Below are 25,599 nucleotides of genomic sequence, written 5' to 3' on the forward strand. Positions count from 1 at the left end.
ATGCCTTTTACAACTTTGTGGGTGATTGAACTTCATTCCAGCTTTAAAGCTGAAACTTTTTTTCAGGTGCAGTTCTGTTTGAACACATACATTAAACTCTCAAATACCAAAGGGTCTATTGTTTGTTTTCTGAATTTGCAAATAAAAATGTTGACTTCAGGGCTATATTTTAATTTTTCAGGTACTTCAAATTCTACCACTCTTTCTTCTTTAAAACATAATTTATTTCTCTTTTTAAAAATTGTTTTGGGGAGGAATAGAATTTAGAAAGTAGGAAAAGTGTATTTAGAAATAAAAGCTCCTTTGGAGGCACATGTATAAATTTCAAATTGAAGGTTAATTTATCGTAATGAAAATTATTGTCATCTTATTAAATTACAGCAGTAAAAAATATTAAATTTCTTATATCAAGTTTCTCAGATGGCTTATAATTCATTCCATAGGTATTATTTATGCTTGTTCAAATTGATACATAGTGAAGGTTATATATGTCTTATATAATTTTGGAAATTAAGTATTGCTATAAAACCTTCTGTGCTAAGAAAATTTATACTAGAACTTATATATGTGGATTATCATATTATTATTTTAACAATAAATTTGCTTTTACAAAAAGGGGCTATATCCAGAATCACATGGAATTGTTGGCAATTCAATGTATGATCCTGTATTTGATGCCACTTTTCATCTGCGAGGGCGAGAGAAATTTAATCATAGATGGTGGGGAGGCCAACCGGTAAGTTTTGCATTTATTGTGTGTGTGTGTCTGTGTGTGTTCATGTTTTGAAACATTTCATCCTTAACTTTGTTAGATGTGGAAAAAAATGCATATAATTTCCTCACACTTGGCAACATTTCTGTCTTTGGATACTTTTAATATACATATAAACATGAAATATGTGTCTATGTGCATCATATATATGTATCTGGATATAAGTGTATATATCATATGTTTATATATGCATATACACATGTACACATGTAATATACATGTATGTATACATATGTGTATGTGTCTCTGTGTATATATGTATGTGTGTGAGGCTATGATTGAAAAGTGTAAGATGACAAGTGTCTTCCCTAGGATTATGGTGGTGACAATCATGATGAGATGAATTTTGGAAACATTTTGAAAAAGAAATAGTCAGATCTCGTTGATTTCCCAGATTTAGGGGTATAATGAAAAAGAGAAGTGTAGGACTATGACTTCCCCAATATTTTAGCTCTGATGCTATAATAACAGAAACAGGGAACTTGCTGGAAAAAAGGGAACTCACTGAAATACACAGTAAATTCATGAATTATTTTATTTAATCTATTTTTTAAAAATCATGAAAGTTAAATATAAAAAGCAGAATCCTACCTTGATACTGAAATAGAAAATTAATACTTTGAAAAGAAGTCACCCTGTTTACTTCAGATCAAATGACTAGGCAGAAAATAAAAAGGGTTGTAGGTGGCTTTCTACCTAATGTTTTTCCTGTGACCATGTGTATGATTAGGCAACTTGCTTTGGTCAGACATGAGCAAAGCAGCATAAAGCCACAGTTGTTGAATGTGCAGAGCTGGACTGAAGTGTACAAGCTTCTGGCCAGAAGGATCAGAATCATCTAGGAACGTATCTCAGGGCACACAGGCAATCAGAAACATGTAGAAGAATGGGAAGTGGTTCCATCTCATGCCAATTCTGACTGGAGACAGTGGCTTTCTGGAGCATTGGTTAGGGAGGAGAACTGAGAGAACTTTGTGCACTCAACCGTGGCATGACTGGTGGGCAGTGTCTGCACATATCCACCATGCTTCAATCATCTTGTACCTGTAAATGTTTGCTGCAATGTGTGGGCAAAATAAGGACTATAAATAGAAAATTTTCTTAAGGTATCTCTCTCTAAGAAAAGGTTATTTGTTATCAAAATATTTCTATTGCATAACAGGTAAATCAGTATGCAAGGATAAATATGAGCTTTATATTGTAAAAAAAAATTGGAAGACTTGTACATCTGCAGAAAAGTTTCTTTATAATAGATGTTCTGATTCTGCTGTCTTTATTCAGGCTGGACTCCCAGAAGTCCACAGTGGCCTGGGTTGTGATCATAGTGAAATTTGTTGACAGCGTGGATTTGTCAAAGTTTATGATAGGGGAATATTTTATAAGTAAACAAAATGATTGAAATTAAGCTCCATTAAGCTTTCACTAGTTGGTCTTTTATATTAATTTGATCATGGAGGCAAACTTACCTGAAGACCCTTAAAGGATTAGAGATAAATAATAATTTTATCAAATTGGATCACCTTACACCAAGTGTTGACATTAGGTTTCCTCTGGGTTAGGATGACTCAGAAGAAGATGAGGCCACATATTCATTAACTTCTGTAAAAGCAGAGCAGGAGAAATGCTGTTAACCTGCCCCATGAAATGAAGTCTCTGTTTCAACTCTGTTTACCTGTTTCCTCACTAACTCTCAAATTTGACACATTTGACCAAGTTTAGTTCTCTCCTCATGCTGACCAAGATTTGTGGTGAAACTGACTTGTGTATCTGTCACCTTGGACAAGATGGCCACCATAAGGATTTTCAGGAGTGGCCGAGTGTGGTGGCTCCTGCCTGTAATCGCAGCACTTTGGGAGGCCAAGGTGGGTGGATAAGGTCAGGAGTTCCAGACCAGCGTGGCCAACATAGTGAAACCCCATCTCTACTAAAAATACAAAGAATTAGCTGGGCGTGGTGGCAGGCGCCTGTAATCCCAGCTACTCAGAAGGCTGAGGCAGGAGAAGTGCTTGCATCTGGGAGGCAGAGGTTGCAGTGAGCTGAGATCGTGCCATTGTACTCCAGCCTAGGTGACAGTGCGAGACTGTCTCAAAAAAAAAATCCCAGGAGCATAGTAACTACAATTTAAAAACACATTTTATTGAAATTTGGCATATTAAAAAAAACACATAGAAAGTATTTTTCTATTCTATTATGCAGTAGGGTGTTCTATTATACAGTAGTGTGACTAGAGCAAATAACAATGTAGTGTATTTAAGATAGAAGATTTTGAATGTTGTCACCAAAAGAAATGACAAATGTTTAAAGTGATGGATATGGTAATTACCCTGATTTGATCATTATACAATGTACACATGCATTGAAACATCACACTGTATCCCATAAATATGCACAATTATTATATGTCAGTTATATATAAAAAGTAATTCATTAAAAATAAACTTTAGTCAAAGTATACGAATATAAGCAACTAACAACTATAAGAAAACAATTAATGAATACTCTGCAAGCATTTATGTCACATCCTCTGAGAGGCTTCTACATTTTAAAGTCACCAGTGAAAAAGTATTTCTAAAAGTCTTATAAATTGTTAAACATTTATAAGAGAAAATATTTATACCGTCTTATACTGGTAGTTAAATTAAACTCAATTCATTTTTACTGAGGGACTAAATCATGTGCGGCATTTAGCTAATGACATAGAGGTCAGATGACATGGTGAACAAGAGCTACTTCTTGCCCTAGCATAAAACCTAGTCGATGGGATGAGGCATTTGTACAATGGCCATTTGAAAATTTCAATCTCACCAGGTGTCTTCCAAAAATGATTTAATGTAATCTTTTGTAAGTTAATTATCTTTTTTTTAAGGCTTGATAATAATCTAGTCTGCTTTTAATTTGCTAATCCTCAGCATGCACTACTAGAACCAGCCATTTGCTGTAGGACCCTACTTTCTCAGACATGGTTTAATGGAGTTCCTTAAATGGGTTGGTTTCTTTGGAAATTCTATCTGCTATGGTCCTGCAATTTCTAGTAGAGAGATATTTCCATGGGGTTGTTCCCTGTTCCGTTTAAATCTAGATTCTCAGCAATGGGAGGAAAGAATGGGATTTCCAGGGGTTGACTAAATGTGGAGATTTGAGAAACAAGTCTAATACCCCATTATGATCGAAGTCCTCTGAAGTCAGCATTTCTGCAGTAAGGTGTTTCTAAGAGGAGCAGATTATTATTATTTTTTAATTTTTATTATTATTATTATTTTTAATGAGAGAAGGTCTCACTCTTTCTCCTGGGCTGGAGTGCAATGGCATGATCTTGGCTCACTGCAGTCTCAGCCTCCCGGGCTCAAGCAATCCTCCCACCCCAGCCTCCTGAGTAGCTGGGACTATAGACGCACACCACCTTGCCCAGCTAATTTCTGTATCTTTTGTAAAGACAGTGTTTCGACTTGTTGCCCAGGATTGTTTCCAACTTCTGAGCTCAGCCCCTAAAGTTTTGGGATTATAGGCGTGATCCCAACTTCAATTGTTAAGCAGATGCAGTCGTATCACTTAAGTTGCTTGATGTAGAATTGCTCTCTGCCAGAATCAGTGATACAATGAGTGGGTGCAGAAACCATTTTAGTGAATGACTGCACTGTAAAATTGCAAGAAATGCATGTTTAAGACAGAGACAGCAAGGAGAAGAAGAATGACATAGAATAGGGGTGACTTTCCAGGCCAAAAGGGATTGACTAGATGGAAAGCACGAGTCATTGCTAACCTCTTTTTGCCTGTTTTATTATTCTCATAAACAATATTTATTTTCAGGAACGTTTAACCTATTCTTTATTCTGTTGTTTCTTCTCCATATACTACTGTAGACCTGCAGTTTTTTTTCTCTTTGTACTCTATCTTAATGTACCTAGTTAGGGTGAGGTCTGCTCACCTGGCACCTTTACTTAGAAGCCTCTTAGTGATTTTTCAAATTTCAGCTGAAGTGTCTGCCCCAGGAGGCCTTCCTTTCCTCAGCATTTCCAGCTCTGGCTAAGGGAAAGCTCTTTTTTGGGCTTTTATATCTTTTCCATCATAAATTTGGCCACTTATTTTTATTTTTATTTTTTTGAGGCAGAGTTTTGCTCAGTTGACCAGGGTGGAGGGCAGTGGCACAGTCTTGGCTCACAGCAACCTCTGCCTCCCAGATTCAAGCAATTCTCATATCTCAGCCTCCCAAGTAGCTGGGATTACAGGCACCTGCCTCCATACCCAGCTTAATTTTTTTTTTTTTTTTGTATTTTTATTAAAGATGGGTTTCACTAGGTTAGCCAGGCTGGTCTCGAACTCTTGATCTCAACTGATCCACCTGCCTTGGCCTCCCAAAGTGCTGGGATTACAGATGTCAGATACCATGCCCAGCCTAACCACACTGTGAAGCACACACTGTGGATCCCATGCAGGTAGGGACTTGGTTAATTTCTTTTTTGAAGACCCAATCCAGAGCCTAGCTCCGCTATTGTGTTTTGGATGGGCCTGTTCTTTCCTTCCTTCGGGGACATGTTTTGCCTCTTAGTGCTTCCTCTAGGGTAGGTGGCTGTAGGACAACACTCTATCTCAGCCTTGACAGCTCCAGGCCCCATGCCAACAGCTTCCTCACTCACCTCCTTCTGGCCCTAATCACATGAAAAGCAGCTGCATATGGCCCCAGTCTATTCTGCTGCCTTCCCCCAAGCCTCACATCCTCAACTTGTTCTGATTCTCATCAACTGATCTGCTGAAGCAAGTGCTCACCCATCCCCTGGTCTCCTAGAATTCTGTTTATCGTAGCTCAATGCTTTTGAATGCAAAGGAATGACTTCCCTTCAAAGAACTGCTAGAAAGACTACACTAGTAGTTTACATTTTTTGAAAAAATGATTTTGGCTAATATATTTCTTTTTCAAAACCTCTTTTCACCCAAAGCTACATGCTAAATTTGAGAAAGTGTTGAGTTTCATATTTAACCCACTTGGTTCCTGTGGGGGAGGCCTTTTTGATTCCTAATAAATAACATATCACAAGATTCAATATCATTCCTATTTGTCCCCTTTTCACAAAGCAGCATCTAGGACACAAATGTTAAAAGCTGGGCCTCCAGTTAAAGGAAAGCAATGCAGGGAATTTGGGGATTAAAGGAAGAAAGCTCAAACCTAGGGTTTATTTAAGTTTATTATTTTTTTTTTAGTTGTTTTCTTTCTTTCTTTTTTTTTTTTTTGAGACAGAGTCTCGCTCTCTTGCCTAGGTTGGAGTGCAATGGTGCAATCTCAGCTCACTGCAACCTCCGCCTCCTGGGTTTAAGCAATTTTCCTGCCTAGCCTCCTGAGTATCTGGGATTACAGGTGCCTGCCACCGCATATGGCTGATTATTGTATTTTTAGTAGAGATGGGGTTTTTGTTGGCCAGGCTGGTCTTGAACTCCTGAACTCAGGTGATTCATCCGCCTCGGCCTTCCAATGTGTTGTGATTACGGGTGTGAGCCATGGTGCCTGGCCTGATTTTTCTTTTTTAAATCACCCTCTGAAGAAATCTATATTGCATTCAAATTTGGAGAAAATTTAGCACTTATATTAACAAAGAACAGGCAAGCTTCTCTCTCTTTTTTATAAACTTGTAGGTTTGTACACACTTTTCTTCTTCTGGACCAACATTTTAGTGACTTTTTTTTCCCCTTGGGAATTTCTAGATTTAACTTCTGAGCCCTGAAATATAGACATATGACCCGCAAAGGAATGGTTAAAGCAGCTCCTGATATAACTTATAAGAACTTTATGTTCAATCTGGCACCATTTGCTGAACCTTGACCTATCTGCTTCTATACTGCTAGGATTCTTTTGTTTCAGATTTTTGAATGTGCTTTTCATTTTAAGTATTTTATCTTTTTTTTCAGTTTTTGTACATTTCTGAACATGCTCTCAATTTTCTTTTTGAAAATGTGATCAACCTGACTTTTACCAAGAAACAGGCAGAATTTTTCTGCTTTTTGACTTTTTTTAGAAGAAATACAAATTTTACCTTTGATTTGTCTCCATACTTTATACTGTATCCTTCTAAGACATAATGCTTTTTAAAATTGTTTTTTTCTGATTACAAATAAGCTGATTGTCACTGTAAAACTGTTGGAAAGTACAGAAAAATAGAAACAACAAATGATCTTAACTTTGCCATCATATAATTTTAACATACTCTGTCATTTTCATTCTGCATGCTCCTTCCTTTTGAAACTGTGAAGACCTCTTCCAGTGATCTTTTTTCCCTAAGGGTAACTGAGCTAAATTACTCTTAGAACTTCCTGTTGCCCAGATAATGCCAACATCAGCATGTATTCTACAGTATACTTTTTGAAAGTGCAGAGACATTATTTGACAAGTTTGTATTAAAAATTTGTTTTCCTTTATGAAGCTCCGTATTAATCTTAAATTTCATAGATGCCTAATATTGCCTAGTACAATCTCCTTGGAAATAGCAAGGCAGTATATCTTCTAGGAAGTTGTTTATATTTTGGATGTGTTAAGATTGTATATGTACAATTAAAATAAGTATGAAAATAGGTCCCTTACTATAAAACTGGCCTCTTTGGGAACTGGCATGGTTTTACAGTGTGTCCAGCACTTTGTTTGAGCTGATCTTGCTGGTGGAGATGCTGAAACAAGAATGAATGGAAGTCCAGGACACATTTTGAACCCTGGTTGGGCTGGGGTTACTGGAGGATGCCCAAATTTGTCTTTAGAGTAGAAAGAGCTTTGGACTAAATGGATTGAAGGGCTCTCAGAGCAATCTGAGATTCTTATGTCTCCAAACATTGCAGGGAACCAAAAGCCTAGCCAAGAAGGGCTAGTCCCTCAGAGCCATGAAATCCTCAGGCAGCTCACAACCCACAGACTGAAGAGTGTGCTGTATGTTTTCCTGCCCCATCCCTCATTTGCCAGCTACAGTAGCTGTGAGTTTTGGGCTGAGGATTTGTAGAGGCCCCAAGGGGCCTAGGGCCCTTTTCAAGCTTTCCCAGGGAAGGCATTCCAGATCATTTTGAAACAGTGGTTAAGGTCCTCAAAGTTCTCCACCTCGCAGTTACCCATTTCCTTAAAAAATAAGTTGTCCCTCTTTAAGGATCCTGTTTTTTGTTTTCTCGTTTTGTTTCTTTTCTGAGACAGAGTCTTGCTCTGTTGCCAGGCTGGAGTGCAATGGCGCGATCCTGGCTCACTGCAACCCCCACCTCCTGGATTCAAGTGATTCTCCTGCCTCGGCCTCCCAAGTAGCTGGGACTACGTGCACGCGCCACCATGCCCAGCTAATTTTGTTTGTATTTTTAGTAGAGACAGGATTTCACCATGTTGGCCAGAATGGTCTCAATCTCTTGACCTTGTGATTCTCCCGCCTCGGCCTCCCAACGTGCTGGGATTACAGGTGTGAGCCACCGCGCCTGGCCAAGGATACTTTCAGAGGCTGGTCACAATGAAACCAGAAAATGGGCTGGCTACAATTCTCAGATCGTTTTTGTTTTGGTCTTAGGCAAACTATAATTTTCTCTCTTATATGCTTCCAGTCTCTTTCCTTAAGTGAGGGGGTTTCTTCTCATAGACTTGGGACACTTGCCATCTTAAGCTGTTTTTAATGTTACTAGAATAACTGGATTATTTATTTCCATTATTACATAATAATAAAGATGGAAATTTATCGAATGTTTGCCAGATGTTAAGACATTGGTTTAAGGACTTTAATGTATTAACTCATTAAAGCTTAGAATAATCCTATGTGCTAGATAATATCATCTACATTGTAAAGGAAACAGAAAGACAAAGATGGTAAGTAACTCGCCAAAGGACTAACTACATGGCCGGTAAGTGACAAAAGCAAGGCTTAAAAATCCAAGCTGCCTGGTTGCAGAGCCCAGGTTCTAAACTCCTGTATCTTACGCCTCCCCAATAGCACATGCTATAAAGAATATTTTAAAAACCTTAATGAAATGCTTGGTTCATTTAACTTATTCTAGGAACCTTCCTCTAAAATAACATTTACTAAAACGCTAGGCAAAAGATATAGGAAAAATCTAGATTAAAAATTAGCCCTTTTCCCCCTTCTCATTCATCTAGTTTAAACTAAAACAGGACAAGCTGGGTTCCAAAATTCTGACATCTGGCTACCAAATTGGGGCACTCCAATTGAGGTTTTCAATAGTAAAGGAAACATATGGTTCACTCTTGGGTCCTTTGATGAGCAGAATTCTGCCACATAGTGAAACATTCAAAACGATGATCAGAAAAGACAGGTACAGAAGAGAGAGGCTTTTGAGATAAAATAAGAATTTTAAAAATATGTCACTAGAATCATAGCAGGAGCTTTTGAGAGCTTTTGCAGAGAATGTATTGAATAGCATTTGTGGAAATCATGATTCTGACTTCCAGATGTGAAAATAAATGTTTACGAATAACGTGAAATTTCTGCTGGGTGTGAGTGGAGTAGAAGATATCTGATCTAATGTGTTTTTAAAACTTTTTATTCTTTGACCAAAACTCAGAACACATTTTAAGCCGCTTATATTTCCTCATTAGCTATGGATTACAGCCACCAAGCAAGGGGTGAACGCTGGAACATTCTTTTGGTCTGTGTAAGTTACCTTTATTTTGTTAATATTTATAAAATGACAGGTATGATTCAATTTCTAAAACATCAATTTAATTTTTATTTTGTTTCAGTTAAATGTGAAAGTATGGAACGTTTGAATATTTACTAATTCAAAATAACCCTCCAGGTATTTCCACCCCCCAGCCCCCCAGGTCCTCCCTCTCTCCTCCCACCTTCTCCTTTGGGAGGCCTCCTCCCACCTTCTTCTTCTCCTCCAGCTCTCCTTTGTTCCATCCTCTCTTAACAGAATGTAAGTAGATGGTTTCTCCTTCCAGATGTCCTTTAGATTTTTCTACTCTAGTTTGTAGGTTTTTGGCAACTTGCTACTTAGGAAATGTATATTTCTCTTAGACTATTTATGGCTGTGGCTTTCATTATTATTTTCTATCAATATATAACAACATACTATATTTATTTTGGTTTAGAAGTTAAAAAAAATCTAGGTGTTCTCAAGTATCTGGGGAGCCGATGGAGTGGGCTAGAGATTGAAAGTTCCAGACAGGAGACCAAGGAGAAGCCTCTATTTTCACTTCATTTTCCCATTGAATGCCAGGATTTTTCTAATAAGAAAATGGGGCTTCTTCCTATCCCCAAAGAAGTGGTGGGGAATAAACAGTTAATGTTCATAAACCTTAAGATGAATCTACCTAATAAAAGTATCAACATGCTGATGATTTTTAAGGTTCCTTAGTAAGAAGAGAAATCTGTTTCTACTTTCACGGGGATTTTGTTCCCACTGAGATGTTCTTTCCATCTTTTTTTTTTAAACCACCTAAAGCTGTTTTCGTGTTTGCCTGTATGCCTAACAAAAATCTGACTATTCTATAATAGCAGTGTGCTGAGAGCCATCACAGGCTCTAATTAATCCAGAATGGTTCTGTCTGTATTCTCTAAAATCAGAAATAAAAGTAGCTTTTTTTTTTTTTTTTTTTTTTTTTTTTCAGATTTGAAGGGCTAAATTGAAATTGGGTTTGATGCTTTGAATCTAGCATAGAACATCCCTTTAGAAGATTTCGTTCTGTTTTGTAAGAAGTTTCTGAGTTGTGAACGGCATGTTGCTTCACCAGTTTTATCCTATGCATGACATTTCTTTAACTCTTGACTGTCATAGATGCTTACAGAAGTGATTTTTTCTGCTCTATAACATATTTGCCTAGCAGAATGGAGAGGCGCCAACAACATAATTAATACTGAGTCCCCACCTTTGCCCCCCTGAAACTGCTGCAAAGCCTCATTGAAAAGGCTCAGTGTTCTGGTTTTGAATGGTAATTTTCTCCACCCATTTGAAACCACTTATAAGAAGGTGGCTTTTATATGCTCCAAAGATGTCTGTAGTTTTCACTTCTCAGACTATTATTTTATCTCCTCCTTATCCTGAAAGTGACTTGGATTCATTTTTTCTTTGCTTTTTTTTTTTGAAGCATTTTATAACTTTAAAAAATAGGATCACACTTTCAGTTAGTCAAGAGAATGTAAAGGTCAAGAAAATCTACACAGTGTATATTCCGAAAAAACTTAAAAAAATGTAGAACCAAATTCAAACCATAGACTTAGACTTTGAAGGCCTTCTTTTTAACATGGTTCTGTACTGCAACCTAGAATTTTTCTTGCTTTTTAAATGATAGTATTTCATTCTGAAATAATCAGCTGATGCTCCATTCTTTTGTGCCAATTCATGTTCAAAGACGGTAATTCCCATTATTGCATGATTGTTTAGATTGATTCTCATCCCGCTTTGCTGCTTATTAGATTGGTGACCTTGGACTAGTGATTTAATCTCTCAACAAATCAACATCCTCATCTTTAAATAAAAATTATAGTATCTTCATCATGGGATGTTACAAAGATGCAATGAGCTGACATATTTAAAATACTTATGACCAGGCATGGTGATTCATGCCTGTAGTCTTAGCACTTTGGAAGGCCGAGGCAGGCAGATCACTTGAGCCCAGGAGTTTGAGACCAAACTGGGTAATATGGCAAAACCCTGTCTCTACAAAAAATATGAAAATTAGCCAGGCATGGTGGCACATGCCTATAGTCCCAGCTACTATAGGGCATAGTAGGTTTAAGGCATTTATGTAAACATAAATAAAGATACTCCTACCAAAAAGACTATTATGGAGGCTAAGGTGGGAGGATCACCAAGCCCGAGGAGGTTGAGGCTACAGTGAGCCAAGGTGGCATTACTATACCCCAGCCTGGGTGACAGTGAGACCCTGTTTTAAAAATAAAATAAAATAAAACAAGTAAAATGCTTATTAGGGTACTTGGTACATAGAGAACAACTAATAAATGCTATTTGTTTTCTTATTCATATTCTCTCTTTCAACATTGACTAGACAAGGGCTAGATATGTCTTAAGGTAATTTGCTTCTCTTTACCATTAAATACTTCATCTAGTTTTTCTTTTCCTTTTTATTTTTTACCATGTCTAATATACTTGGTCTCATGATAAATTCTCCACCAATCAGTGATGGTAAAGACAGCAACACATACCCCATTTCTTTTTCTGCTTCGATATCTACTCTTTCTTGGTCAGATTTATTTGTGCTGTCTGTGCATTATATTTGAATATTGAATATTGAAACACTAATGGCTAAGGGCCATGTCTTTTTGGTCTCTGAGGTTATTTCATAAGGATAACCTAGAACACCTAAGAAACTTAGAGGCAACCTGGTCCAACTCCTCATTTAAGAAATTAGAGGCCGGGTGTGGCGGCTCATGCCTGTAATCCCAGCACTTTGGGAGGCCAAGGTGGGTGGATCACTTGAGGTCAGGAGTTCAAAACCAGCCTGACAAACATGGAGAAAACTGTCTCTACTAAAAATACAAAAATTAGCCAGGTATGGTGGCAGACACCTTTAACCTCAGTTACTCAGGAGGCTGAGACAGGAGAATCACTTGAACCTGGGAGATGGAGGTTGCAATGAGCCGAGATCATGCCACTGCACATTAGCCTAGTCAACAGAGCGAGACTCTGTCTCAAAAGAAAAAAAAGAGAGATATTAGAACACTAAGACCTAGAGATGTTAAGTTTTGCACCTAAGATCACAGGTAGGCTGTCTACTGAGACCTCCAGAGTCCTCATTTTATTATCTTCATTTTATTCTCCAGAGTCCTCATTTTATTATTCTCATACACACAATCAGCACTTGTCCGCAAAATAAAAATCACTTACTTATCTTTCCCCCAGAGAAAATGGAGCCTCCTCCATAATAGTCTTTTTGGTAGGAGTATCTTTATTTATGTGTACACAAATGCCTTAAACCTAATATGCCCTTAACAAATATTTTGTGAATGAATATATCATCTCTGTAGACCAATAAAGTTAGTAATAACAATAAAAGCTAATGTTTTTCTAAACCCTTTCTATGTGCCCAGCACTATTCTAAATGCTTCACATGTATTCTGTTTTCATCTTTACAATAACTTGATGAGATGGATGCTATTATTGTCCTCATTTTCTAGAAGCATGAAAAGCTTAGATAACTTGCCAAGTCTTATCACCAGCATTTGTTGGAGTCAGGATTTAAACCCAAGCACTCTGGCCTCACAGCTGGTGTTTTTAATTCCCTGTGTACCATTGTTCAAGTACCCCATCCAACGAGGGCATTCAAGGGTGAGCATTCTGAGCTTGACACAGATTCTGTTAGTTTGTATTTTCCCATAGTATTAAAAGTGGGTTCATTAGGGCCCGTTTCTGCAGCTTAACACCAATTACATAAAATAAAGCAGCTTTTAGGCAGGTAGTGAAATAAGGTAAACTGAAAAGGCTCCAGCATTCACTTTTTTTTTAAGTTAGGAAAGAATTCAAAATATGCAATTATTTTGCTCAGATACAAAGGATTTCTAAGGCTGAAGAATTAAATTCCTTAAGTGATTAACCTGGCTTTGCTCTGCCTCTTTCTAATTCAATTATAGGATATAATGAACAGGGTCACATTTATCTAGTAGCCTTGGAATATGTTTAAATTTGGACTCATTTTATGGTACACATGATTTTCTGGTCTGGGGTGATAGCTCCAGAAAAAGTGGTTGCCTGGGGAATGACAAGTCCCTGTGAGATGGATGGTGACAGGGGAGGGGAGGGAGAGAGACCACTTGATGGGAGCCCCTGCCTCAGGGTTTATCCTCCTGGCTCTCTCACTGCTCATATCCACCAAGAGTAAAAGTTTAAATGGCTCACCAATGTTCCGCAATAATTTTTCCTGACCGCAATTAAACTTCAGCTTTAGTGTGAATTCATTATGAACATGGCTCTAATGCCTGGTCTTGGATGGGGAGCAAAAACATATTTTGTGCTCCTTGTTGGGAAAGAGTGGGTGAATTTTCCCTGACTAAAGATATCACTCAGCTTGTGAGCACCTTAATGTAACTCAGCCTGGAATGCAGTACTGCCACATTAGCCAGGAACCCTCAGAGCTCTTACAGTTAGTGCCAGACTTAGGGTAATTATATTTCAACAGAGGAAAGAGACTTAAACACAAAAGTCATTGTGGATGAAGATTATACCCTTTTTGTCAGTCTCTTAATTATATGTGCCTATTCTTTTTTTTTTTTTTTTTTTGAGGCAGAGTTTCACTCTTGTTGCCCAGGCTGGAGTGTAATGGCACAATCTTGGCTCACTGCAACCTCTGCCTCCTGGGTTCAAGTGATTCTCCTGCCTCAGCTTCCCAAGTAGCTGGGATGACAGGCATGTGCCACTACGCCTGGCTAATTTTGTATTTTTAGTAGAGACTAGGTTTTGCCATGTTGGTTGGGCTGATCTTGAACTGCTGACCTCAGGTGATCTGCCCGCATTGGCCTCCCAAAGTGCTGGGATTACAGGTGTGAGCCACCACACCCAGCCTGTTACTGGTAGATTTTTATAGGGCTGGAAGAAAATGGCAAGAAAACCTTTCCTAACCCATTATTTTATGGAGGAGAAACTTAAAGTTTCAGGTCAGATAAGGCTTCTAAAGTCATACAGCTATTTAGAGGCAGAATGATGACTAATTATGATCATAAAAAAAAATAGGGTTTTAAAGAAATTACTGTGTCTTAGGTACTAGACATGCCCTTTCCTTGCCTTGTTTCATTTCATCCTTACAACCACGCTGTACAGTGTCTTTTGCTGTTGGCTTTATCTTACCGATGAGTAAACTGAGGCCAAGAGGTCAAGAGAGGTCACCCTGCCAGCAAGAGGCAGACTGGGGATGTAAGTCCTGATCCCTTTATGGCCACAGCTAAAGGTTTGACAGAATAAATGGCATTGATTCTGAAGCCAAGGTCCTTTCTGCTTGCAGTAGAGTTACTGATTAGTGAGACAGGTTCCTCATATTGACTGTGAATCAGAGTTTCCAGTGCAGCCTTCTGTGGAAAAGGTTGAGCAACATAATATGTTGCAAATAGTAGTTTAAAAGCTAACTCGAAAGAAAGCCTTTTACTACAGATGAAGTGAAAACAGATGGTGGTAAATCGAGAGCATTTGGCCTGGGTGCAAGAGCACGTACTTAACAGGCTTGAGTTTGTGGAAACGCAACCTAACAACATGCTCTGCTTGCTTTTGCCCTCCAGTGTCATCCCTCACGAGCGGAGAATATTAACTATATTGCAGTGGCTCACCCTGCCAGACAATGAGAGGTATTTGTTTCTGTCTTTCTTCTTTCGTCAGGATATTTCCATCTTAGCTTAGAATTGAGTCGAACACTAGACTGCGGAATAGAAGCACAGCCAATGTTTGGAATTAAAAGTTTTGTGGTTCTTAGCCTTAAGTGTTACTTCCTTAAGAAGGATATAATAGACTTTGGTTATTGGGACCATTTAATTACTTGGATTACCGCAGCTATTAATCCTGTCCACTACCCAGCAGAGCTGAAGGGAGTTTCCGGCTTTGATAAATGAACCAGCAGCATCCCAAGGATTGCAGAAGTATCATGAGAGACGCTTCTCTGTAATGGAGTTAGTTGTTCTTTCAGGCTGCAGATTGCACAGCCCATGTCAATTACCAGCCTCTGTTATCTTGAGGGTCAAGGACCCGAGTACATGTTCAAGTTTCCTTTTGTGACTTTTGAGTCCTAAAGGTGGTTCCAGACAGTTACCACAGATGGGGTGGTGGTCATAGAAGCAATAGAAAAAGAAAGTTTTCCATGGTAATACAAAGAGTAGTCGAGGGATAAATTAACTTGAGAACATTTTTTAAAATGCGGTTTTAAAAATATGTGATATATTTTGTTACGTGTGGAGATTCTGAACCTTCCAATTTTCTTACAGGCCTTCAGTCTATGCCTTCTATTCTGAACAACCTGATTTCTCTGGACACAAATATGGCCCTTTTGGCCCTGAGGTTAGTGGTTTAGCAACTGCCTGAGAAGAACCTGTGGCCCTGGCCCACCTGACTGACTGACCTTATTTCAGGATTTGTATCAAGTCTGTATGAATGTTTGTATCTACAAGGTTTATGCAAAGTCAAATAACTACAAGACTAAAAATATTTTTTTTAAAATCATAGACGTACCTGTTTCTCTTACAGGGGTTTCATTTCAGATTGCTTTGATATTTAAATATTCATATATCCTAAACTTGATGGTAACAGGAAATGGGGTGTATTCTAGCCTTGTGGGTGTCAGGTGGAGGATGAATGATCAGGAAGGGTTGGCATTTGGGAAAGGAGTGGAAAAAAAATCTTGAGATGAAAGCTGCAATACAAAACATTGTAAATGAATTTCAGCACCCTTAAAATGATTAGGCAGTTTAGAGAGGAGGGTAGATCAGCTAAGCAGCCTCAATGATCTTACTAGACATAATACAATCAACTTGGTGTAAGTTATAGTAATAGACCCTTTTTAATTTAATACATTTTGGAATAGGTATTATATACTGTGAAATTGTCACCACATTCAACATATGAACATATTCATACCCTCCCTGCCCAAAGTGACAAATTATCGAGAGCACTATACTGCTGAATGAATCTGCTTAGTAGAGCAAGGTAACTTTTTTTAGGCTGGAGTGCAGTGATGCGGTCTTGGATCACTGCAACTTCCATCTTCCAAGTTTCAAGCAATTCTTCTGTCTCAGCCTCCTGAGTAGCTGGGATTACAGACACACACCACCATGCCCGGCTAATTTTTGTTATTTTAGTAGAGATGGGGTTCCACCACGTTGGCCAGGCTGGTCTCGAACTCCTGACCTCAGATGCCTCAGATGATCCACCCGCCTTGGCCTCCCAAAGTGCTGGGATTACAGGCATAAGCCACTGTTCCCAGCTGAGGGTGACATATTTTTTTATCACTCAGCCGTCATCATGGAAGACAATCTGTAAGGTAGCATCCAGCATAATTTCAAATTCAGAAGGTGGGAAAGGAATGGTTAGAAATGTCCCCACATTTCATTCAGCACAGATATTAAAAAATACGATGGAGTCTGCAAATCTAAACTTTTGTAAATTTGCAAGTTTAAAATTTTTAAATATTTAAGTAGCCTAGTATCCCACAGCACACTGCTGACTATAAATAAGTTCATTGTTTTCAGAAGAATTAGAGATACCGATAAATATATCTTGGTGTAAGTATTTTTGAAGAAATTGTAGCATGTGACCAAGGAGTCATAAGTGTTTCTGAATGCTTTGACACTAATTCAGTGGTGATTTATTTAAGCACTAGTAACTAATAGCTACGTGAAACCATTCTTAGTTTGTCTTAAATCACTGAAGTCATTAGTTAGATGCTCTTTTTCCTTCCCTGTGAAATTTAACCTGTCTTGTATGATTGTGAAACACAAATGATAAAATGAGGTAAACATCTGCATACGTGATGCCGGTTAAGAACACCAAAGCAGTTTGAGACCAGTCTGACCAATGTGGTGAAACCATATCTCTACTAAAAACACAAAAAAATTAGCCAGGCATGGTGGTGCACATGGCTGTAATCCCAGCTACTCAGGAGGCGGAGGCAGGAGAATCACTTGAACCTGGGAGGCAGAGGTTGCAGTGAGCTAAGATCGCGCCATTGCACTCCAACCTGGGCAAGAAGAGTGAAACTCCGTCTCAAAATAAACAAACAAACAAACAAACAAATAAATAAATAGACACCAAAGCAGGAATGGATGTTTTATCTTTAGGATGACTTTCTTTGAGATGAACCTAAAGGGAACAAAAGGAACCACATTTTATCAACATGTTAACAAAACAAAACACCTAAGCAGTTTCACGTTCCCTACTTAAATGTTTGACCTCTTGGGTAATAATATCCCCCCAAAGAACCTGTTGGGTAGGCAAAACAGGGATTAGTATGGCCATTCTTTTAAAAGCAGGACTCTGATACCTTTGCTTGGCTGCTAAGTGGAGAACTTGAAGACAGAACCACAGAACTTTGGACTCCCAAACCACAGTCCCTTCCATGGAACCATTTAACCCTCCTTCAGTCCAGTAGATAAGCAAAGTGGTCAGTTAATAACTATGTTCAAATTATACAGAACATTTTTTTATGGCAAAAGTTGGCTTTTCATAATACAGATGAGGTATAACTCAAACCTTTAAAGTTATGTGGCTTAACGATAAATGTTCCTTATCAATAAACATCTTTGGATTTCTAATATGTGTAGTTCAGTTATAATTACAAGCATGAAAGTATATGTATATGTGTTTTAATTAAGAAACAAGTTTTTTTGAAAGTAATGAGTAGGGAATCAATGAAGCATGATATAGGAGGCTTTAACTTGCTATAATTTTTCTATCCTCAGGGTTGCTCATAAATATATGAACAGATTTTTCTTACAGTACTTTTGCATTAAGAGTTGAAAGTATTCATGTGATGTATTTTCAGTATTACTACTTCTTGCAACTAGGGTATTCTCATATGTCTACTGGGTAAACTCTTAATTGGATACGTTGGAGTTTATCTTCAGTATTGGCAACCTGACAACCTGGTCATTTTCTTCTCATAAGGCAAGAGATATTTTCAGATTTCAGTTATTTCTCATCTGGTTCTAGGAATCTTATTTTAACTGAAAGAAAAACCAAAATAGTTTACACTTTTAAAACATGAAACCAAAGCAAGTCAGCAAAACCCCTCTTCTATTGTAGGCTAATTGGTTTATATACCTATGTGTCCTATATGCCTACCTATATGTCATTATTTATGTTTATTATACATGAAAAGATTATAACATACTATTTGAAAGATTAAAAATTAGTAACATATGTTTTACATATAAGACAATAACTCATATTTGGAATTTCATGGAAACGACCTTAAGTAGCAAAATGCTATATGGTATACTAAGATGAATTCAGTTGAAATTTATGCTTTATTTGCTAAATATTTGAGTGAACATTTTTTCAGGATGATTCTCAAAAGCTATTAAATGAGATGACCAAACATTGAGCTAATAGCTTCAAGAAAGGTTGTATTGCTCCTGGTTTCAGAGTGTAATGGTGAATGTTCAAAGATATGCTTGCTTTTGATTATTGGCGCAATCTTTTTCTTTTCGACCTTCTATGCTTTCTCTGTGACCCCCTGTTCGGCTGCTCTTCCAGGCCTAGAGGCAGAGCTTTGGCTGGCTAGTCCCTACCTTCAGATGGCAAAGTATCCTGAAAAGCAGAGAAATCTGCACCTCTACCTCCCATCCTCTTAATAACCTCAGGCTAAAATTTCTAAATTCAGGCTAAAGTATGGCTGGTCAGTGAAAACTTAGCTTTCATCTACCTCTAACCTTTGAAGAAGGAAATACATGCAATATAATCACTGGATGAAAACCCAGTTTGACTAAACCCTACTCTTCTGCTCTTCTAACCTGCTGCAATCGGAAGGGCTCACCTTTGGAGCCTTTGGAATGTTGAGGTCTCTTGCAGATGGCATAGAGTCTGATGGGCCGACTTGATCGCTAGCAGAATGTGTTCAGTGACCATGAAAGGGAAAATCCTCTTTTCCTTTTGCTGCTTTTCTCATGGAGATTTGCCTAAAACTAGGAGCATTAAAAAAACAAACAAACAAAACCAAAGTCTTCGGGCTGTGTCTTTCGATGGCTCTAGCGGAGAGTGGATGAGTCAGAAGCAGAAGTGCCTTTGCCGTGGCTTGCCCTGGAAATGGTGAAATCGCATGGCAGATGTCCCCCTTCTTGGATACACTAACATTGTTCCTCCTCCCGCCCCTTCCTGCATCTGAATGGCTCTCAGGACAGTCCTCCCAAGAGAAGTCAGTGAGGTAACCAGCAAGGCTTGCTGCTTTAATTCACCTTTGCACCATCAGCAAATCAGGGGCCTGTTTTTCCTCCAGCATTTGGAAATCCCAAAAGGTTATCTTCAGTTTATGTGTCAACTTTACTGCTCTCTCGATTTTCAAAACAAAACCCATAGCATGTAACTCCCCTTAAAAGCAGATTTCTTATAGCAAGAGCATGAGTAGACTCTTTCTTGATCTGTATATACCAAGATAAAAAAGAGATGACTTTTTGATGATCTTTAAGATTTTATCTCTAATTTTAAATGAGATTTTTGGCTTAGAGTTTCTCTATACTGAAAACCTCAGTTGTCAATGAGTTCTTTCTCCTGCTAAAAGTTCTGATTTGTGGGAGTACATTGATGATTAAGGAGGATTACTTATTATTTATGTTTCATTCCATCCTTGATCCTTGCCAATGAAGGTGACAGTTGCTTTGACATACTTGCTGGCTTGCTGGCATGAACAGATAGATACCTGTCAGATTCTGAATGGAATCACTTACATGAACCTCATTGTCACCTTGAAATGTCCAAGTGGCTAGTATTTGGCCTAGTTTTAAGTTAGTTCTTTATAAGTGGAGAGCTTTTCATAACCAAAGACTGGTCTCTTCCTAATGCAGGAGTTAGGGAATACAGAGCTTCTCTAATGTCACCTTCCTGTATATCCAAATATATCAGCAAAAAGAAACCCATGTGACTAGATTTTCTTATATTGGATTCTTGTTCTCAGCAAAGAAGCTGTGACAACAGCATCAACATCAATTTAAGAGGCTTCTCTCTATAGAGTTCCTCGAATCATCCATCCCTTATTCCAATTTTTTCTCACTTAAGGAGCCTTAGTTCTTCTAACTGAGACTCTGCTGATCCCAGATGGGAAAGTGTAAGCTTTACATCTGACCCAGAGGGACAGACGACTTCTGAGTACAGACATCTCTATCCGCCAGTACAGGAGAGTAGTTATGGCTCACCCTTTACTCCGGCTAAGAGACCTAAGAGGAAAGTTGTCCCTAAGAGGAGACAGGAAAGACCAGTTGCTCCTCCAAAGAAAAGAAGAAGAAAAATACATAGGATGGATCATTATGCTGCGGAAACTCGTCAGGACAAAGTAAGTTTATCTACTGTTCCAAAGCTTTGTGGCGGGCAGGTCTGAGTTGAAGGTTGCTTTCAGTGCCTTGGTTGGAAACTTGGCTGAGTAAGTTTTAGAAAAACTCTGGTGCACTGACCTTGGCTTTGAGTCCAGAAGAATGTGGTGCTTCAGAGGTTAACACTGATGCGAAGACTACCTGAGTTCTCAACATAACAGGAAAAAGAGAAGTATTTCCCTTTTTTAAGAGTTTGTTGCCCCAAAACTAGTATTAACATTTAGGCTGGAGTGACTGTTAAGATTGGTTTTGTTTGCACTTACTCACAGGATCAGTCACATGGTCTGTGGCCCTGGTTCTTGAGAACAACCCTTCAAGGTAAAAGGGGGTATTCTCAAAGACAATGTGGATTAGAACTCAATCGGAAGTTGGCTTAGATTAGGAGTCTGAGCCTTCAGTGATCAGAAAAGGTGTAGGTTGTAGAGAAGGAAAGAGCTGAGACAGAAGGAAAGAGAAAATAATGGGCAGATAGAGTTGTATGCCGTTTCCACAAGAAATATCTACTCTTCTCAGTATGTTTAGAAGAGCCCATCAGTTGCTATTTTTCCTAAAACCTTTGAACACTTCTGAAGCAGTATCTTATCTGTTATCCTCTGAACTGATCCCTAAGAAGTAGGTTGTGGATTTTATCTGGGTCATCCTGCTGAGTAAAGGAAAATAAATCATTGCCAAAGATTAAAACCTGTTGTGCATTTGGTATTTCTTTATCTAGACAGAGATCCTTCAGGAGAGCATGGTTTTCTCAGAAGCAAATACCACTTTGCTTCACACCTGTTAATCCCTTCAGATTATATGGCACATCTCTTTCTGAAACTCTATCGTGACTTCCTCGTTGGGATAGGATTTGAGATACTGACTCCCATCATGAAAAGAAGTTTACACCTGATTTTTCTGGTGAAATGAAAGGAGGAAAGGTCTTGATTCATCTGAGAAGATGCTAGTGGAAGATAATATCATGTGTCTGAGTAAAAGTGGTACTCAAATCCCTGTTGTGCTTATCTTAATCATCTTGGGTGTATGTATGTGATTGTTAGCTAAGCTATAAAATTCATCTAAATATGCTTCCTCTATCTTTCTATTCTTTGTCAGATGAGATGTTTCTTAAGAATCTTTCCATTGTACAGTTAAAGATGAAAGGGGGATGGAAAGACTTTAGTATGTGAAAGCGTTCATGCTGTTCGAAACTTCCATTTGAAGTAAGAAAATGAGAGATGGATACTGTTTTTTAGGCTTTGGAAATGGTCTTCAGAAAAGAATTGAGTTTTCATATTTTGTTAAAGAAGAAACATTCTAGAACAAACTCAGGTTCACTTCTGTTTAAGTTAGGACTCTTATAGATTCTTATTTCACTCAAAATCAGCTTTAAAATAACTGAAGTGAGAAGCAATAACTTGTTTCTTAGAATAGGTTCTTCTACTAAGAATCCATTGCTTGCAGAATCCAACAGTGAAATTACATAGAACAAGATGGATCTCATTGTATTAATGATAATCTAATTTATTATCCAATGGAAGGTTATGATTTTAACCTCAGAACAGCTTTTGATTCACTTAATGTCTCTCTTATTGCCATGGTTCAAAATCTAATGTGATTTTACTTAGGGAACTGTCTATCTGACTTTCTGTTCACTCTCAAAACTCTTGGATTTCTAGGATGCTGTCACATTTTAGAAAGTCCATTTTATCTCTTTAAGAATTTTCATTCACAAAATTTTTGACATTTTTATATCAAAGAATCTTTAAAGGGATTGGATGAGGAGAGGTTTTAATTCTCTCAAAAGAAAGCATATATAGCATTCTTAGATCAGATTTCCTTTAATAATGCAATGGCAGGTCAATCTCCCCAGACAAAGCTCTGCCTCTGGGCCGGAAGTTTTCTTTCCAAAATGTTCTAGGGGTAGAAGATCTATGAGAGATTGAAAGGGAAAGAAAGAAAACCCTGTGGGGACTAACTTGCTTCTTTTTCCCAGATGACAAATCCTCTGAGGGAAATTGACAAAACTGTAGGGCAATTAATGGATGGACTGAAACAGCTAAAACTGCATCGGTGTGTCAATGTCATCTTTGTCGGAGACCATGGTAAAGCTTTGTTTTTTCTTTGCTAATAGGATCGATGGATAATGTTTCTGATCATATTGAGGAAAAGAATTCTTGCCTTTAGAAGCCAAGATTCTATTCTTACCCTCCTTCCCCTTTTCTTTAAGATGGGGAAAAAAATCAGGCCGTGATTCAAAAGCATGAGATGACCTGAGAGATCCCTGGGTTCATTTTGATCAAAAGCTGAGACTTCCTTTATATTTTTTTATTCTTTACAGGAAAGGCCTTTCTACAAAAATCTGTCTCTTATTAAAGTGATACAGACAGCTTCCTTGTGATATTAATACCTGCTTCTGTGAATGTGACATATCAGGTGATAATCCCCATCCCTGCCAGCCACATCCCCAAAAGGAGCCCACAGAGTTTATATAGTTAAAAAACACATCTAAATATGATAACGGATCAGAGGCATAGGATTTTTGTCAAAGAAGTGGCGTGTAATCCAATGGTTTCCCCGAATCCACTGAAGGAAGTCAAAGCCCAAAGGAGAAGGCCCTGCTGTAATCTGGAGGACTGTTAGAGATAGGCAGAAGCGTTAGAGGAAGTTGTTTTTCTAAATCACTTTATGAAGTAGAAAAATTTATGACCACTTCTTTAAGATCAAGAGCATCATAAACATTATGCGACTATAGAGCTGGGCAGGAGGAAGGGGCTCAGAGACATGCACACTGAGTTCTAGAGAGTGTCTCCTGTATTCCAGAAATATTAGATTGAAACAGTAGCCTTGGAATTTGGGGCTTCTCCCTTCTAGTGGAGTTTGGAGGATGAAAATTGGCTTTTGGCAGTTCTGTTAAGAACGGCAGGAAGATTTCCCTAGCTCTGGTCCTGAAGGTGTTTCTAGAATGTCCTATAAGATCTATGAGAAATTAGGGGGGAGAAAAGATAAAGGGATTAATTTTTTTCTCTGAGTTGGCTAAATGTAACCCTTAGCAAAGTCATGCCCCATGCGTTTGGCTTGGTGGAGAACTACAGACAGGTCAGAGAAGTTGGAGCATATGTCAAAGCTGATTCAATTTAAGTTGCCCAGAGGTGTTCAAGAGCATTTGCTCACGTGCTGGAGCCAGACATCTAAGTAGAAGAGTCCCAATGAGTCATGTGCTGAGACATTGTTAAAGGTCATGGATAGGTTAAAACCTTGGCTTTTCAGTGTGCAGGCTTCCAAGATGAATACATCCATTCGGTTTGGGACAACTATAGCACCTCTGTTTTTTTCTTTCTTTTTTGTTTTTGAGACGGAGTTTCACTCTTGTTGCCCAGACTGGAGTAAAATGGCACGATCTCGGCTCACTGCAACCTCCGCCACCTGGATTCAAGTTATTCTCCTGTTTCAGCCTCCCGAGTAGCTGGGATTACAGGTGCCCACCACCAGGCCTGGCTAATTTTTGTATTTGTAATAGAGATGGGGTTTCACCATGTTGGCCAGGCTGGTCTTGAACTGCTGACCTCAGGTGATCTGCCCACTTTGGCCTACCAAAGTATACAGCACCTCTTTCTTAAAAGGTGGTATGGTCTAGTGTTTTAGGGCATGGTCTTTGGAGTTGGAATGAATTTTATGGGAGTTCAAATTGCACGGTGTCACTTAACAGCTATATGACACTATATAGCTTTTGTGGCCTCTCCAAGTCTCAGTTTCCTCATCTCTCAGGCGAGAACATTAACACCCCTCCACGACGCTGGTCTGCAGAGTAAAGGCTGATGACATTTGAGGAGCACTTATAGCATGGTGCCTGATGGACTTTGAAAGCAAGGGAGGTCGTTCACAGTTGGGGTGGCATAAGGGACTTCCTAGAAATATAACAAATGGGAGATTCTTTCATCCCTCTGTTAATATGTATCTGGGGACTTACCCTTTCTGGGCTAACATGGTGCTAAAACATAGCTGTTCTTTGCTTTATTTTTTCTTCCTAAGGGTTTAACTGTTAAAGTATAAGATATATAATCCTTAGGCTATTTATTTTTTCTTGCTTTTCATTCCAATTTGTATTGAAGAAGGGAAGGTTTTGGATCTGGGATCCCAGGAGGTGATACTTTGAATTTTACCAGATCTGGGTACTTGGTTGTATTTCCTTACTTTTAAACCTTACGGCATCCTTTACAGGATGTGAGTATATGAGTATTCTTCAACAGGATTATTTTCCCTGCTACAGAGTATTCATATATTGAATTGTACTGAGCAATATATTAAAACTTCTCCATCATTCTAGGTCATCTCATACATTTCGATAAAGTCTCTAGCAGCCTCCATAGTCTATGTTGCTAAGATTTGAGTTTACAACAATGTTTTAAATAAAAGCATTTTGATAAAATAATTTTTCTTGATGGGGAAAGGCAACAAAATCTTGGGATGGAGGGGAAATATTTGTTGTTTAAAAAAACTCCCTACCTAGAACCTTCTCATGCTTTAGCTGCTAGCTTTCAGTTCTGACTAATTACATTGTTTACAACTTGTTTTTAATGTTATTTTGATTTTCAGTTTGGGTGGTCATTGGAATTGACATTTTTCCTTCTCATTTCTTGTTGCCAGTATTGTTTTGTCAGTAACATCCAAGGCCACCAGTGGAGACAGTGAGGACTGGTGATTATGTACTCGAGACAGGAGATACATTAGAGAATTGAAAAATGACATTTTATAAAAGAGATACAGAACTGTATATTCCATTTATACTATTCCTAGCTGGGAAGAGTTTGAAGCAATCTAGGGTTTCTTTGTTTTGCTTTGTTTTTTTTTTTTAAAGAATAGATCCTTTTTATAAAG

The 25,599-nt window shown here is 38.3% G+C and overlaps 1 protein-coding gene across 4 annotated transcripts in view; it reads left to right on the forward strand.

Moving 5' to 3' along the window:
• Positions 1-25,599, forward strand: part of ENPP2 (ectonucleotide pyrophosphatase/phosphodiesterase 2) — a 115,365-nt gene that overhangs the window by 56,172 nt on the left and 33,594 nt on the right. For all 4 annotated transcript variants that reach the window (XM_008983321.5, XM_002807644.7, XM_035277555.3 and 1 more), the window contains exons 8-12: positions 617-736; positions 9,330-9,385; positions 14,962-15,027; positions 15,658-15,730; positions 22,718-22,826. In XM_008983321.5, the coding sequence (XP_008981569.1) occupies positions 617-736; positions 9,330-9,385; positions 14,962-15,027; positions 15,658-15,730; positions 22,718-22,826 (424 nt within the window). The remainder of the gene's footprint in view (positions 1-616; positions 737-9,329; positions 9,386-14,961; positions 15,028-15,657; positions 15,731-22,717; positions 22,827-25,599) is intronic.

Source organism: Callithrix jacchus, chromosome 16 (genome assembly GCF_049354715.1).
Source record: "Callithrix jacchus isolate 240 chromosome 16, calJac240_pri, whole genome shotgun sequence".
NCBI lineage: Eukaryota > Metazoa > Chordata > Mammalia > Primates > Cebidae > Callithrix > Callithrix jacchus.